The sequence below is a fragment of the Ursus arctos genome, unplaced genomic scaffold (genome assembly GCF_023065955.2).
Source record: "Ursus arctos isolate Adak ecotype North America unplaced genomic scaffold, UrsArc2.0 scaffold_5, whole genome shotgun sequence".
In the NCBI taxonomy this organism is placed as follows: Eukaryota; Metazoa; Chordata; class Mammalia; order Carnivora; family Ursidae; genus Ursus; species Ursus arctos.
This window is the reverse complement of record NW_026623067.1, coordinates 43,587,005-43,603,051: the sequence shown is the minus strand read 5'-3', so window position 1 is coordinate 43,603,051 and position 16,047 is coordinate 43,587,005. Positions and strand designations below refer to the sequence as shown.

The 16,047-nt window shown below is 39.4% G+C and overlaps 1 protein-coding gene across 1 annotated transcript in view; it reads right to left on the bottom strand.

The window, feature by feature from the left end:
- STK32A (serine/threonine kinase 32A) overlaps positions 1–16,047 on the bottom strand; it is a 121,393-nt gene that overhangs the window by 59,417 nt on the left and 45,929 nt on the right. The window contains exon 5 of the mRNA XM_026498972.4: positions 852–1,025. Coding sequence (XP_026354757.3) covers positions 852–1,025 — 174 coding nt within the window. The remainder of the gene's footprint in view (positions 1–851; positions 1,026–16,047) is intronic.

The window sequence follows — 16,047 nt, the reverse complement described above, 5'->3', positions numbered from 1 at the left end:
TCTCATAAATACCCTGGATGATAATTTAATATCTCCAAATCATGGTTTTCTCATATTTAATATAGTCCAACTATACCTGCTCTGATTACTTATCACAAGTTATTATAGAGATTAAGTGAGATACTATAGAGGAAATCATCATAAAAACTACCAATAACTTTACATCACTAAGTTCTACTCCTGAAACCAATATTACACCATATGGTAACTGACAAGAATGTAAATAAAAACCTAAACAAAAAAACCCTACCAATATCTTTTCTTTAAAAGACTGTGTTTATGTATTCGAGAGAGAGAGAGAATGTGTGGGAGGGAGAGGGAGAGAAAATGTGAAGCAGACTCCAGGCTGAGTGTGGAGCCTGACACAGGGCTTGATCCCACAATCCCAAGATCACAACCTGAGCCGAAATCAAGAGTGAGACGCCCAATTGACTGAGCCACCCAGGCGCCCCATCTACTGATATCTTTACAAATACAAGTATCCTTTTCTGTCTATTGTCTGTTAGGGTTTATAGCTACTTGCGTTATTTCTTTGTCTTCATTTAACACAGATTCCACAAGTGAAGGAGACACATTCTCATATGTCACCTTTTCTTTGTCTAGTGCCAATACTCATGGATTCTGGTATTATTGTTTATTAACTGTGACTTTGAAAAAATTAAGCTCAATGGGCTCATTTTTTTTTTTTTTTTGAATCTTTAAAAGAGGAACAATAAGACTACCTTAAGGGACTGTTGCAAGAGTTCAGGGAGGATTACCTGTCATGTTCAATATGAACCTGTTGAATGCAGCAGGCTGCGAACTCTGTCCTGTACACTCAGTGCACGGCTGTCCCCCTGGACCTGACTGACCTGTGGACGATGCGCTGGCTCTGCAGGTAGTCCAAGGCCATGGCCAGCTCGCAGATGAAGAGCTTCACGGTGCCCTCCTGGAAGCGGACATTCTGCTGCAGGTGGTAACGCAGGTCCCCGCCCAGCAGGAGGTCCACTACCATGAACATATCCTCCTCGTCTTGGAAGGAGTACCTGGAATAGAATGAGACATGAAAGTGTATTAAATACATTCCCACACTCTAGAGTCCCAGAGGCAAATGACACCTCAGAGATCAGAATAGAGTGTTCTTGAGCAAAGAGTTCGAGCTTTGGGAGCAGATGGTCTGTCCCTAGGTCTAGACCCTAGACCGTCAGCTTCCACATGTGTGAAGGTATAGAATACCTACTACATTTGGTCGTAGTAAAGAACAAATATAACATTCAATGTCTTGCCTGACATATAGTAAGCACTGAATAACGATTAGCTTACAAAGCTATAAAGCTCAGGAACTAAAGAAAACCCCGCTCATCCCCTTACCATTAACAATCGTATCTTAACCACACTATTACAGGAGGTCCATAAAATATGAATTACGAGGTGTCCTTGAGCCATTCTCGTTCCCATTTTCCACACGATTAACTTTATTGCCCAGCAACCTTCTAACAAATCATGTACCACGTTAATGATAAAAAGATATAAAAGGGCAATAGAAAAGTGAGTGCGTAATACAAGGAAGTAATTCACTTTGGGATGGGGAGGTAAGGGAAAGCTTCTCAGCAGAAGTGAGGATTGTGACGATAATAACCACAAAATAAAGCTAGTGTCACCGATGTCTCATTGAGCGACTGCTCTGGGGCCGGTGCTTCAGCACCTCTACAAATGGCTCCCTTAGCGACCCCCAAAGTGCTGCGCTTAACCTCCCATTTTACAAATGAGGAAATCAAGGCCCGGTGAAGTCATGTGCATACGGTCAAACACCTAATACGTGGTAGAGCCGAAGAGTCCTCCAGGTCCAAAAGTAAGATTTGATAGAGAAAAATAGGCTGCATTAAGCACAGACATGGGATGTCTGTGTGAGTGGGGAAAGGAAGACAGTTTTGGTTTGCCGTAACAACAGGTATGATGGGGAAGCTTGAGCCTAGAGAGGAGCACAGGGCAGATCCCACGACAGGTGCCTGCTCACAAGTCTGTACGCGTTGGGGTGACATTGAAGAGTTTTAAGCAGTTTGTTCGATCAAGCACGGACTTCACACTTGAGGGAGCACGGGGTGGAGAGACGGGAAGAGGAAATGAGACACAGGAGAGCAGAGCTGGCCTCTGCTGCGTGCAAAGAGCCGCTTGTAAAAATGCTTTCCTGCTGCTATGATTTATTTTGTTTCCTTCAAAGCAAAGACATGATCTCTAGGCACAATAATGCTCTCTGAATCAGCACTGTTTTGACATGTTTCTTTTGACATAATGTCACTGAGATCACATTTTAAGGTTTTATTTGAATCCAAGAATTAAGTGTCTGCAAGCAGTGCCCAGGGGTGCAAACGAATTCCAATTCTGTGCCCAGGAAAGAAATGGAGACTGTCGATAACTGATGACCCGTACTGAGTATATTTTCTTCTTCATTTGTAACGATCATTATGCTAACGGAGAAGGTGGGGATTTGCAAGGAAAAGAAACAAGAGAAATTCAAAGGAGCATTAATCCGAGGCAGTAACATTCTAACAAAGACTAACAGCCCCTGACGCTTAATTGTCCAGTGAATAAAATTTTGTTTACCCCTGAAGACTGATTCACATAGAAGATGACAGAAATTAAGCCCTTGGGGGAGTTTAGACAGAAACACAGGAAGTGCTTTTTAAAAATCTGACAACGAATACATTTTTGGTATTGTCTTCTGGAAATGATATTCTTCACCTCAGCGTGATGACTGGCTGGTCATCCCTGCCGTGGGTTTCATGGGCACCAGAAAAAGTGCCTGGACCCAGGCTATTGGGTTCAAATCTTTCCCACTGCACTACTGCACATTACATTTGTTGTGTTCTATGGGTCTTTCAGTAAGCAACGATGCGCTAGTAAACGGGTACTCGTGCCTGGGACCTGTTGCACCTTGGGCTGCTTTCAGCTAATGAAGCAGAAACGATGATCCCTCAGGGGATGTCAGCAAGGTCTATTGGGATTGGTGGCAAGTGGGTGGGGTAGGGGTGGTGATATGGGTGAGGCTTGGGTATCAAAAAAAGGAGAAGAGACGCTAAGGCAAAGAGCCTCTGCAGACCAGGCTAGCAGACAGGGCAGCCGTTGACTGCGTTCAGCTCCCATGGGAGGCAGGCGGAGCTCAGAAACCTGGCGACGTACCAGAGGACTCCTCTCCCGTCTCCACTGAACTCTAAGGAGGGGCACCCTGATGAACAACCATTTTTACTGAGACTTGAGTGAAGCTATTTTTATTCCAAGAACAGACAGATAAAGGTGTCAGTCAGAGGTAAGTTAACAACAGTGTTCTACCATGCAAGGGATTATTAATCAAAGAAAGAAAAAGCCCAGGCAAGAGATAACATGCTTCCCTTGTCCAGTATGGATATATATTTATTTAATCATGGAGCCAACTTTGCTGTTAAGAATCATCTTTCTCCTTCTGAAGCCCTTTATACAGATCTTAAAAACTCTCAGAGAAAGAGAAGATAAGGATCTGATTATACAGAACCGTATCTCATAAAATATGTGGGCATAATATAGTTTGGTGATAACCAGAATATGCAAGTTCATACCATAGTCTGGTATTTATTGGTAAAAGAGTAAGAGCTTCCTTATACCTTGTCCATTTATCACAGACACTGTTGCATTTCCAGGGCTTTTATTTCTTAGCTGACAGCTCCAAAATTCTGAAGTCTGGTCCCAGGGCATAGGAAATGCATTGCACCATGCTCAGTAGGATAAGAGATAAGCAACAAAAGACCACTACCCATTCCACCCTGTTCCATCATGTTTGACCCAGACCACGGCAGTAGCTATTCATAGCTCTCTCTGCATAATCTTGGACCACTCCAGTCCTTTCTACACACCCTACTTATAATTTTACACTGTGAGCCTCATATCATCAGCAGCATAAAACCCTTTCACCTCTTTCCATGGTTTATAGGATCCTGTATGGTCTGTCTCTGTTTATTTTTTCAGACTTAGATGTCTTCCTTCCACCCCTCATCTAATAGCTCATGCTCTCTCCAGCCTTAGAAGACTGCGATGCAGAGTGGCCCGTGCCTACGCGCATGATGCTGTCCACTGCCAGGCTCTTTTCATCTTTCACTCTCAGCCCAAATGACACTTTTCACAGAGACATTCCTAACACTTCATATTAAATCAGGTCACCTTGTTACACACAATGCCATATTCTTGTTCACAGAATTTAGCATAATTCGAAAATATTTTCTTCGGTGCTTTTGGCTTAACTGTTTTCATTCCCACTACACCCTGAGGACGCATGCCAGCTTTTACTCATCCTTGACTCCTGAGCACCTGTACGCTGCCTGAAATGTAGCCTCTACAAATAGCTGTCAGAAAAAAATAACAAATTAATAAATGAACTAAAGAAAGGAAAGAAAAAGGTTAAAACACAAGCTTTGGGTGTGTGTGATATACATACATTCCTTAGGTTCTATTTTTTTTTTTTTTAGAACAACCAGGTCTATTTTTTAAATTTAAATTCAATTAATTAGCATATAATGTATTATTGGTTTCAGAGGTAGAAGTCAGTGATTCATCAGTCTTATATAACACCCAGTGCTCATTACATCACACACCTTCCTTAATGCCCATCACCTAGTTACCCTATCCCCCCACTCCCCTCCCCTCCAGCAACCCTCAGTTTGTTTTCTATAGTTATGAGTCTCTCATGGTTTGTCACCCTCTCTGGTTTCATCTTGTTTTATTTTTTCCTCTCTTCCCCTATGATCCTCTGTTTTGTTTCTTAAATTCCACATACAAGTGAGATCATATGATAATTGTCTTTTTCTGGTTGACTTATTTCACTTAGCAAAATCCCTCCAGTTCCAGTCATGTTGTTGCAAATGGTAATATTTCATTTTTTGATGGGTGAGTAATATACCACTGGGTATATATACACCATATCTTCTTTATCCATTCATCTGTTGATGGACATCTGGGCTCTTTCCATAGCTATTGTGGACATTGCTGCTATAAACACTGGGGTACAGGTGCCCCTTCGGATCACTACATTTGTATCTTTGGGGTAAATACCTAGTAGTGCAATTGCTGGGTCATAGGGTAGCTCTATTTTCAACTTACTGAGGTACCGCCATACTGTTTTCCAGAGTGGCTGTACCAACTTGCATTCCCACCAACAGTGTAAGAGGGTTTCCCTTTTTCCACATCCTCACCAATGTTTGTCGTTTCCTGACTTGTTAATTTTAGCCATTCTGATTGGTGTGAGGTAGTATCTCATTGTGGTTTTGATTTGTATTTCCCTGATGCCGAGTGAGGTTGAGCACTTTCTCATGTGTCTGTTGGCCATTTGTATGTCTTCTTTGGAGCAATGTCTGTTCATGTCTTCTGCCCATTTCTTGATTGGATTATTTGTTCTTGGGTGTTGAGTTTGATAAGTTCTTTCTAGATTTTGGATCCTAGCCCTTTATCTGATAAAACATTTACAAGTATCTTCTTCCATTCTGTTGGTTGTCTTTTGGTTTTGTCGACTGTTTCCTTTACTGTGCAAAAGCTTTTAATCTTGATGAAGTCCCAATAGTTCATTTTTGCTGTTGTTTCCCTTGCCTGTGGAGACGTGTCTAGCAAGAAGGTGCTGCGGCCCAGGTCACAGAGGTTGCTGCCTGTGTTCTCCTCTAGGATTTTGATGGATTCCTGTCTCACATTTAGGTCTTTCAGACATTTTGAGTCTATTCTTATAAATTAGTATGGTTACCAACTAAGTCCGAAGAAGTCACTCATGCTTGAAGCCATCTCATGGAAGCCGTCTTCAGATAAACCTGAATCTGAGCATTGGAAGAGATCTAAAATATTTTCAATGCAGCATTTTTGAAATTGTGGCTTATAACTTATTAATGGGTTATGAAATCAGTTTGGTTGGTTCTAATAAGCACTTTTTTAAAAGAAATAAAATAGATTGATTAGCACAGAAAAAAACATCATTTATGAAACTTTTGGTTTTGTGAATATGTGTGTATCTGTGAGTATATCTACTAGGCTGTGATGAACAATATATTTCTTCCATTGGGTTGCAGTCAAAGAAGCTTGAAAATCATGACAGTAGGAGAACCTGCTGCCTATTGCAGAACTGTTGCGCCAAGTCTTCATTCAGATTCTACCTGAACAAGGGTCGGTTCTAATATCATTATCTAGAAAAGCAAAGGAAATGAATTGCTGATATTAGTTACTGCTTCTAAAAGCACTCAGGTTTGGGAGAAAAAATATATATTGATTGTTTCATCAAAGAGTCAATTAAAAACACACTTGAGAAAATACAATTAGAAAATACATATAGGGGTGCCTGTTTGGTTCAGTAGGTTAGGTATCCAACACTTGATCTCGCTCAGGTCTTGATCTCATGATTGTGAGTTCGAGCCCTGCATCGGGCTTCACACTGGGCATGGAGCCTGCTTAAGTAAGTAAATAAGTAAGTAAGTAAGTAAATAAATAAATAAATAAGTGTCAGATAGATCTGGGTTTAAATATCACATGTGAATTTGGGGCAAATCTCTTAAACTCAGAGAGGCTATCTGCACATTGGTGGTAATTTTATGCATCATGTGGCAAAGAGTATATTAGATATAATGTCTGTAACGTAATTAGCGTAAAGCATGGCACATAACATAGTGGTAAAGAACATGGTCTTGGGGCCAGACTGTTTGTGTCCAAATCCCAGCTCTTCCCCTTAATGTCTTTATAATTGGAACACCCCCATCTATAATGGTACAGACCTCATAGGGCTATTGGGAAGTGAGTTAATACATATTAAGTACTTAAAACAGAGCTTGGAAGATAGCTTGCAATGGGTAAATGTTAGCTCTTATTTTAATTACCTTTCTTCTTCCACCCATGAATGCAACCTAGCTCTGGCATTAAGCAGATTAATTTTATGCAGTTGTTTCCTGTTATTTCATAAGAGGTAATTATATGAAGACGTTTACTGCCAATGGTATAAAAAATATGCTGCCCACTAATTGAACTTTTTGCTGTATGTCTGGTACCTTGCTATATACTTTATATGTATTATTGTATTTAATTGTTACTGTAAACCTGTGAGGTAAGTAGTATCAATATCCCCATTTTTACTGATCATAACAATTCAGGTTCAACCCTCAAAAACATTAGCAATCCAAATCCATCAACATATTTAAAAGCTTCTACACCACAACCAGATGAGATTAACACCTGGAAATCAACTAATATAATACATCATATTAATAAAATAAAGGACAAGACATATGATCATCCCATTAGATACAGGAAAAGCATTCTACAAAACACTCATTCATGATAAAACTCTTAACAACTTAACAAACTTGGAATAAAAGAGAGCTTCTTCAATCTGATAAAGGTCATCTATGATAAAACCTACAGTAACCATCATACTTAACGGGGAAAGACTGAATGCTTTCCCTCTAAGATCAGAAGCAAAACCAGATCATCTGCTCTCACTTCTATTCAGTAGAGTACTGGAGGTTCTAGCCAGTGTAATTAGCCAAAAGAAAAAAACATCAGTAAAAGACATCCATGTTGAAAAGAAACAAAACTATCTTTAATCACACACAACATGATTCTGCTTATAGAAAATCATGAGAAAACCACGAAAAAACCTATTAGAATAAATAAAATAACAAGGTGGCAGGATACTAGATGAGTATACAAAAATCAATTGCATTTTTCTAAATAAGCAATGAACAATATGAAAATGACAGAAAGAATACGGTTGCATTCACTAAAGTTTCAAAAAGAATAAAATGCTTAGGAGTAAATTTAGGAAACTTGTGCAAGACTTCTACACAGAAAATTATAAAACTTTGCTTAGGAAAATTAGAGAAGATCTAAATAACTAAAGACTACTCCATGTTCATGGATTGGAAAATTCAAATATTGTTAAGATGTCAATTATGCCCAAATTGACCTATAGAGTCAGTGTAATCCCTATCAAATTCCCAAAAGGCTTTTGTTTTTGCATATTGACAAGCCACTCCTAAAATTTACAAGGAGATGCAAAACATCTAGAATAACCAAAATAATTTTGAAGAGGAAGGAAATAAGACTGACTTTCCAATTTCTAAATGTCCTATAAAGCTATAGTTATTAAGACGGTGTGGTACTGGCATATTGACCTATATATCAATGGAAGAGAATCAAGAGTCCAGAGATAAAGCTTCACAGTCACTTGATTTTTGGCAAAGGCGGTGGGAAAGGAGAGTTGGTTGAACAAATGGTGCTGGGACAACTAGCTATCCACTCCCAAAAATGATGAACTCAGATGACACCATATACAACAGTTAACTCAAATGGGTCCTAGACATAAACGTAAGTATAAATACAATACAACTTTTAGAATAAAACATAGGATCAAATCTTTGAGACATCAGAAGAGGCAAAAGTTTCCTAACTATAATACGAAAGCAAGGTCCATTAAAAAATTGATGAATTAGACATTACCAAAATTCAAAACTTCTGCACTTCAAAAGACACCGTTAAGAGAATGAAAAGGCAAGCAGCAGACTAGAGGAAAATATTTACAGAATATATAGTCAATAAAGAATTGCATCCAGAATTTACAAAGGAGTCTTACAACTCGATAAGACAACTGAATCAAACAATGGGCAGGGACACAAATCGATATTTCACTAAAGCGAACACAGATGAAAAGATGGGCGGCATCATTAGGAATTAGAAAAGTGGAAATTAAAAGCACAAATGTCATACTTACCTGAATGGCTCTAATAAATAAGAAGTAATAAGAAGTGTTGGTTTAGGACGCTGAGAAAAAGGAACTCTGATACATTGCGGGTGAAAATGTAAATGGTGCAATCACTTTGGAAAACTGTGAGTCTCTCAAAAAATTAACATAATATTATCATTTCACCTAACAATTCCACTCCTAGCTATCTAACCAAGAGAAATAAAAACATATTTCCATGCAAAGACTTGTACACAAATATTCATTGGAGCATTATTCAGAATTGCCAAAAACTGGAGAAGGGCTAAATGTCCATTAACTGGTGAATGGACAGAATGTGGTATAGTCATGCAGTGGACTACTATTCAGCACTGAAGAGGAATGAACTACCACGACTACAGCATGAATGACCCTTAATAAACATTAAGCTACATGAAAAGAAGCCAGACACAAGCGATGACTTATTTACAACTTAATTTATATGAAATTGCCAGAAAAAGCAAAAGTGGGGATACAGAAGCTAGATTCGTAGTTGTCTGGGGCTCAAGGTAGGAATAGGGATTAACTCTAAATGAGTAAAAGCAATCTTACTGAGAGGATGGAAAGATCCATAAATTGACTTATAGCAATTACTGTACCACTCCATAAGATTACTAAAGATCGGTTCCCTTGAAATGGGTGAATTTTATGACATGTAAAATATACCTCAATAAAGTTGTTACTTAAAAAAAGGACAGTGAGTAGGGGAAAAAAAGGATTATGGTGTAGAGAGGTTATATATTTGTTCAAGAATCATATGTTAGGAAACTGTGGAAGCAGGATTGCATCTAAACCCACATGGTTAACATACATGCTGTGTGAACAATGATCAGTACAGCTCACAAAACAAAAAGCATCCAAAGCTCATAATAAAATCCTGCCAGGGAAGAGAATAATTATTCAAATGCCCTTTGAGTCCACTCCCAAAATTCATTTCGCATGCCCCTAGGGTATTCTCATTCCGATGGTGGAACATTTCCGATCATCAGCCAGGCATCTCCACAGAAGAGTTTTTAAGAGCCAGTGTTGTCCTATGCACGCGAGGGATAGGACAATTCATCTGTGTTTTTCAGACTCTGAACAGGGAGTGCTCACAGCAGGCTTTTCACAGTTTAGGAAAAGCACTAGCTCTTGTGAGAAGAGATCCCCCAGGAATGGGTCAAAAGGGGGTTAGGGTATACTGTCCCAATTGTGAAATACAGACTGAATTTTAAAACCTATCCTTGGAGCAGCGGCTCATCATATTTCTCCTCTTGTGGCTCTGTAGGAATTTTCCAAAGTACATCCAGTGTGAAATTCATAAAAAAACATAAACAGTATTATTTCACCTAATTCATTTGCCGTGACAACACAGAAAAACCAAGGTTTGCAAAAGTCTGATTTCAATAGTTTACAAAAACTATACCCAGCTGTTGTTGTTGTTGTTGTTGTGTGTGTGTGTGTGTGTGTGCGTGCGTGTGAGTGTGTGTTTAACCGAAATGCCACAGCCTGAATGACAAGCTGAGGCAAAGAAAGATGAATGGCTTGGTTGCTGGAACCAACTTGAGACAACAATCTAAATTCTCTCGCCTATAAATTTAGAGGGAAAGAATTTACAATCCAAATAAGCACGTCTGACTTCTATTCCTTAATGTATCAGAGTGACAACACTTCCATCGAGGTTTGACGAGAGCCGCGGTGGGTGAGGACATGGAGAAATGGGCTCTCTCTTATGCTCTGATGGAGGGTAATTTGGTGAAAGCTCCTTTGAAGATAACTTAGAAATATCTCTTCAAAAACAAAATGAAACAAACAAACAAAACCCCCACGTGGTTTTTGACCCTGTAATTTTATTGCCAGGAACTTTTGCTACGGATATACTTGAAAAATCATAACAGGATGTACTTGTAAGGAGACTCATTATAGCACATAAAATAAAAAATAATTTGCATGCAATAGGGGAGCATGTAAATAAATTATGGGAAATTCACAGTACAACAATTAAAAAATGAGGCGGATCTACATTCTGATATGAAAAGATTTCTAAGATATCATGAAGACAAGGTGAGGGAGAGAGCAGGGTTCTACTCTAATATGCATTATAGCGGAGATGTTTAGTGTACATCTAATCCCAGTGAATCCTCTCTCCCTTACTGAAAATCGTGGTTCTCAGGGATTTCGAAATCTCTCAAGGAGGTTTCACAACTAATCCTTCATTCTGTTTGCTTTATCCCATCATATATAAAAAAACACTCTCAGAATAGCAACATTAGAACACTACCTCCTGCAACACCATTGCTACAAACATTTTAAGACGTTTTTGCTCTTCTTTTTTGCCATTGATGTATATTTCACCAATGATGTACAGTAAAGGTATTGCTTGAAAGTTACTTGGAATAGTACGTTACTGTGTGGTTATGCCACACACTGGACATATATTTAGGTTAAGTTATTTCATTTTATGTTGCATTTTTTGAAATTCTTTTAAAATTTAATTCTATTTTATAGTTATGTAAAACATTTGTTTTCAAACTGAAATCTGCAAAACAAGGTATATTGAGAAAAGTTGAGCTTCTCTCTCTTTCTGTTTCTTGTAGTCCCACCATCTCTTCATTAAAACTTCTTTAAAAATGTTTTTTATTGTGGTAAAATATATATAGTATAAAATTTATCATTTTAACCACTTTCAGTGTATAATTCAGTGACATTAAATGCATTGACAATGTTGTGCAAACATCACCATTATGTACTTCCAGAACGTTTTCTTCACCCCAGACAGACACTGTACCCATTAAATAACCCCTCATTCTTCCTTCTCCTCCCACCTCTGTTTTCTGTCTCTATGAATTTGTGTATTCTAGGTACCTCACCTAAGTGGAATCATACCATGTTTGCCCTTTTGTATCTGGCTTATCTCACTCAGCATAATGTTTTCAAGGTTCATTCATGGGGTAGCATGCGCCAGAATTTCATTCTGTTTTAGGCTGAATAAGATTCCAGGGGATGCGTATGCCATGTTTTGTGGATCCATTCATCTGCTGATGGACACATGGCTTGTTTCTACCTTTTCATTGTTGTAATAATGCTGCTATGAACGTTGCTGTACAAGTGTCTGTCTGAGTCCCTGCTTTCAATTATTTTAGTACATGCTTAGAAGTGGAATTCCTGGATTGCTTGGCAATTCTACATGTAACTTTCTGAGGAACCACCGAAATGGTTTCCGCAGTGGCGTCACCATTTTACATTCCTACCGGCGGTGCACAGTGGCTCCATTCTCTTCACAACCTTGCCAACACCTTTTATTTTCCATTAAAAAAAAAAAAAAAGTAGTCTTTCTCATCAGTGTGAAGCAGTATGTCATTTTGGTTTTAATTTGCATTTCCCTAGTGTCTAGTGATGTTGAACACCTTTTCATGGGCCATATATTTATTGGCCATTTATTTATCTTCTTTGAAAAAATATCTCTTTAGACCCTTGGTCCATTTTTAAATCAAGTTATTTCTCTTTTTTGTTATTGAATCGTAGGAGTCCTTCGTATATTCCAGATGCAAGTTCCTTAGCAGATACATGATTTGCAGATATTCTCTCCCATCCTGCGGATTGTCTTTTCACTTTCTTGATGGCGTCTTTGAAGGACAAATGTTTCTCATTTTGATAGGGTCTAATTTATCTGCTGTTTTCTTTCGTTAATTGTGCTTCTGGTGTCCTATCCAAGAAACCATCACCTAATCTAAGGTCACAAAGATCAACACCTTTTTGTTAAAAGAATTTTATAGTCTTAGCTCTTATATTTAGGTCCATCATCCATTCTGAGTTCATTTCTGTGCAGCGTGTGAAGTGGGCATCCAACTTCATTCTTCTGCATTTGGATATCTAGTTGTCCCAACACTATTTTCCAGAAAGACATTTTCCCATTGAATCGTCTTAGCACCCTGGTCAAAAGTAAATTGACTGTAAACGTGAGTTTATTCTTCGATTCTCAGTTCTGTCCCGTGACTAACTTTACGCCAGAGCCACACTGCCTTGATTACTATCGCTTTGGAGTAAGTTTTGAAGTTGTGAAGTGTGAGCCCTCCAATTTTATTCCTCTTTTAAGACTTTTTTAGCAATTCCCTTGAATTTCTTAGATTTCAAATACTTTAAATTTCTATATAAATTTTCAGCTTGTCAATTTTTGCAAAGAAGCCAACTGGGACTGTGATAGGGATTGTGTAGAATCTGTGGATGACTTTGATGCCACATCGCTTTTTCCACCTGATATGCTCTGGAGTACAGGCCTTACCAGTAGATACATCTAGTCCTCACTCTCTGTCTCAGCCGCGTAGAGCTGCATTTACGGATGGCCCCTGTTTCATCGACTTGTTGCCTACTGGAGGACATTTGGCGTTGTTTCCAGTTTCTTTTTTTTTTTTTAAAGATTTTATTTATTTATTCGACAGAGATAGAGACAGCCAGCGAGAGAGGGAACACAAGCAGGGGGAGTGGGAGAGGAAGAAGCAGGCTCATAGCGGAGGAGCCTGATGTGGGACTCGATCCCAATACGCCGGGATCACGCCCTGAGCCAAAGGAAGACGCTTAACCACTGTGCCACCCAGGCGCCCCTGTTTCCAGTTTCTTGCTCTTACTGATAGTGTAACTGAAAAAAACTTTTGCATATGCCTTTTCGTATTCGGGACAGAACACTTCGGGGTAAATTCCTAGAAGACGGTTTGCTAAGAGAATGTTTTTTAAAAACAAGGGGTAAGGCAGATAGAATGTTTGCTCTATAGTGCCAAATTTATCTGTGCAGAGGGTGTGTACCATTTTGAATTCCCACCAGCCATATACGAGAGTGCCTATTTCTCCACATTCTCTCTCTAGAGCGTGTTGTCAAATTTCCGGAAGTTTTCAACTTCAGAAAAACCAAGCAGTAAAGGAAGAAGATATGAAACTTACAAAGTGATCTTTCTCTGTCTCATAAAGAGTCTTATAAAGTTCTTCAGGGAAAAACACCACCTTCCATGCCCTCATCCACACATGCAGAAATGACCTTGTCCACTCTTGTCTATCTGTATTTAGGTTAGACACCCACATATCTAAAATTCATCAAAACAGATAATTGAGAATTTATGTAGATCTTTTTAGCAGTAGTTGGAATGAATTTGAGGGAACTACCTTAAAATAGGTATAATAAATGCTCATGAAAACTTCCGCTTTAGCCAGAAGAAACTTCTATGTATATCTCAGGAGACATAAAGACTCAGGGTCTCGGTTCATCTCCCCTCCACCTTAGAATTTCCTGACCTCTTCTCGCCAGACATAAATTGAATGTTACCCCTTTGTACTTCCCTCTCTGCACTTCCCCAGCAGTCTGCCATTTCTTTATAGAACACTCCAGAAACCTAGCTATAAATGGTTGCCTTGTATTATATTGTATTATAACCATTAGAATTTTTTTTTTTTTTTTGCCTGAATTCCTCATTTGGCTGGACAATTTGAGGCATTTGTGTTTCGTTCATCTCTGTTTTCATCAACAGCCCCTGGCATATAGCTCGGTACCTAATGAACCCTTGTTTAGTCAGTGGCCATTTTACACATACTTACATTTACTTGTACAAGGTGCTGAAGCTAAAGGAGGAAACCCAGGAACCCAGGAGGAAATAGAAATAAATATTTGTACAACAAATATGTAGTTGTAAAATGTGCTAGAGGCCATGAAAAAAAAGTGGAGGATATTATGATAGAGGCTGACTGAGGACCTACTTTGACTTACGGTGGGGGGGCGGGGGAGGGGAGGCGAGGGGAGGGGGGAGGGGTCAGGAAAGCCTCAGACCGTGTAACACAGGTGCCTGCCTGCTTCGAATCATGGACAACAGCCTCCAATGAAATGAGCAAAAATCTACAATGTACACAGTGAGAAAGACTGTGGGTGATTTTTTAAAATCACGCAGAACAGCTTGCAGACTGTTTTCCTGATGTTCTGATGCAGTAGTTGTTTTCCCCAAGCCCTGACCTTTCTCTGGACAGAGATCTGAATGCAATTTTGTGATCCGCCAGCTCATCCCGTACTGGCTCTGGAGATGTTATTTATGAAGCTTCTCTGGGGAAATTTTAGCTATTATTATTTTCTACAGAATCTCTTGAGACGGTTACCTCAGAGAATAACACAGCCAGTAAGCAGACAAAGGGGAATAACACCATCTTGCTACTTACATAAAAGGAAAAGCCAGGCACAAGCTCGAATGATCAGGAAGAACAATTAAATCAGACTCTGACCCCTAGCATTTATCAGGGGTCCAGAGGAAAAAAGGGTTTGAAGTTAAAACTTTTTGAGTTTTATGGGAATTAGAGACTGACTGCAGAGAGACAGTCGAGTGGGATGACTTTGTGTCATTGATGGGATTGCAAATGGCCACTTGTGATGCAGAGAGTGGCTAGGGAGGTCCCCAGGGTGCCCAGAGGTCCAAGAGATGCTGAGTCACACATCTTGAGTGGCTGTTGCTCCAGAGGGGATGAAACGGAGAGACAGAAAGTTCATCTGGCACAGGGTGTGATCTACCCTCTGCCTGTCGAGCCAGAAAAGCGAATGTTTTCTTACCAACCAGGTTCCCCAAGTCTCAGAATCCTGGGGCAGGGGAGGGCTTGCTAGCCCTCGTCAGCACTGCTACCCAGCAAAGAGATTCTTCCTTGTGCCCTGCATGCCCTCCTTCTAGCCTCTCCATTTGTCATGCTCCCCACTTCCTTCAGCTGACTAATGTTCATAGTCTAACCAGACCAACTGCATCTTTAGACATGTTTTGATGTTTCTGCCTCTGACCTTCATCTCCTGGGGCTTTTCTGTCCATTTCTATTTCGGATACCCAGTGGTTGGAACTCTTCCAGGGAAGCAGGGAGAGGCATTATGTTTTACCTCAAACTGGAGGATATTCGGTTATAATGTGATTTTGCTCCACTACAATATTACTGTTTATCAGGTGAAATGGCCCTTTAAAATTGTTTTAGTGATTTTATGGTTGTATATAATGTTTTAAAGTTTGGCTTCAGAATTTTAGAAGTAGTGATGTCTATATAAGCGACATTCTAATAAAATATGTTAACACTGGAGATCTTAGAATATTTGGGGGGGGTGGGATTTGGAATCCAGATTTACCATCACTTTCTGGTTTCGTGGTTTGGGCAAAGACTCAAACGTCTCATCTTCAGCTTACTCATCTTTACAAGGGACAAATACTAATTCCTATCTTACAGAACCTAGTATTTGAAGATTTATAAGATGATATATGTAATAGCATACCCCCTCAAACATAAGTCCTCAGAAATACTAGCTGTGATCAGTG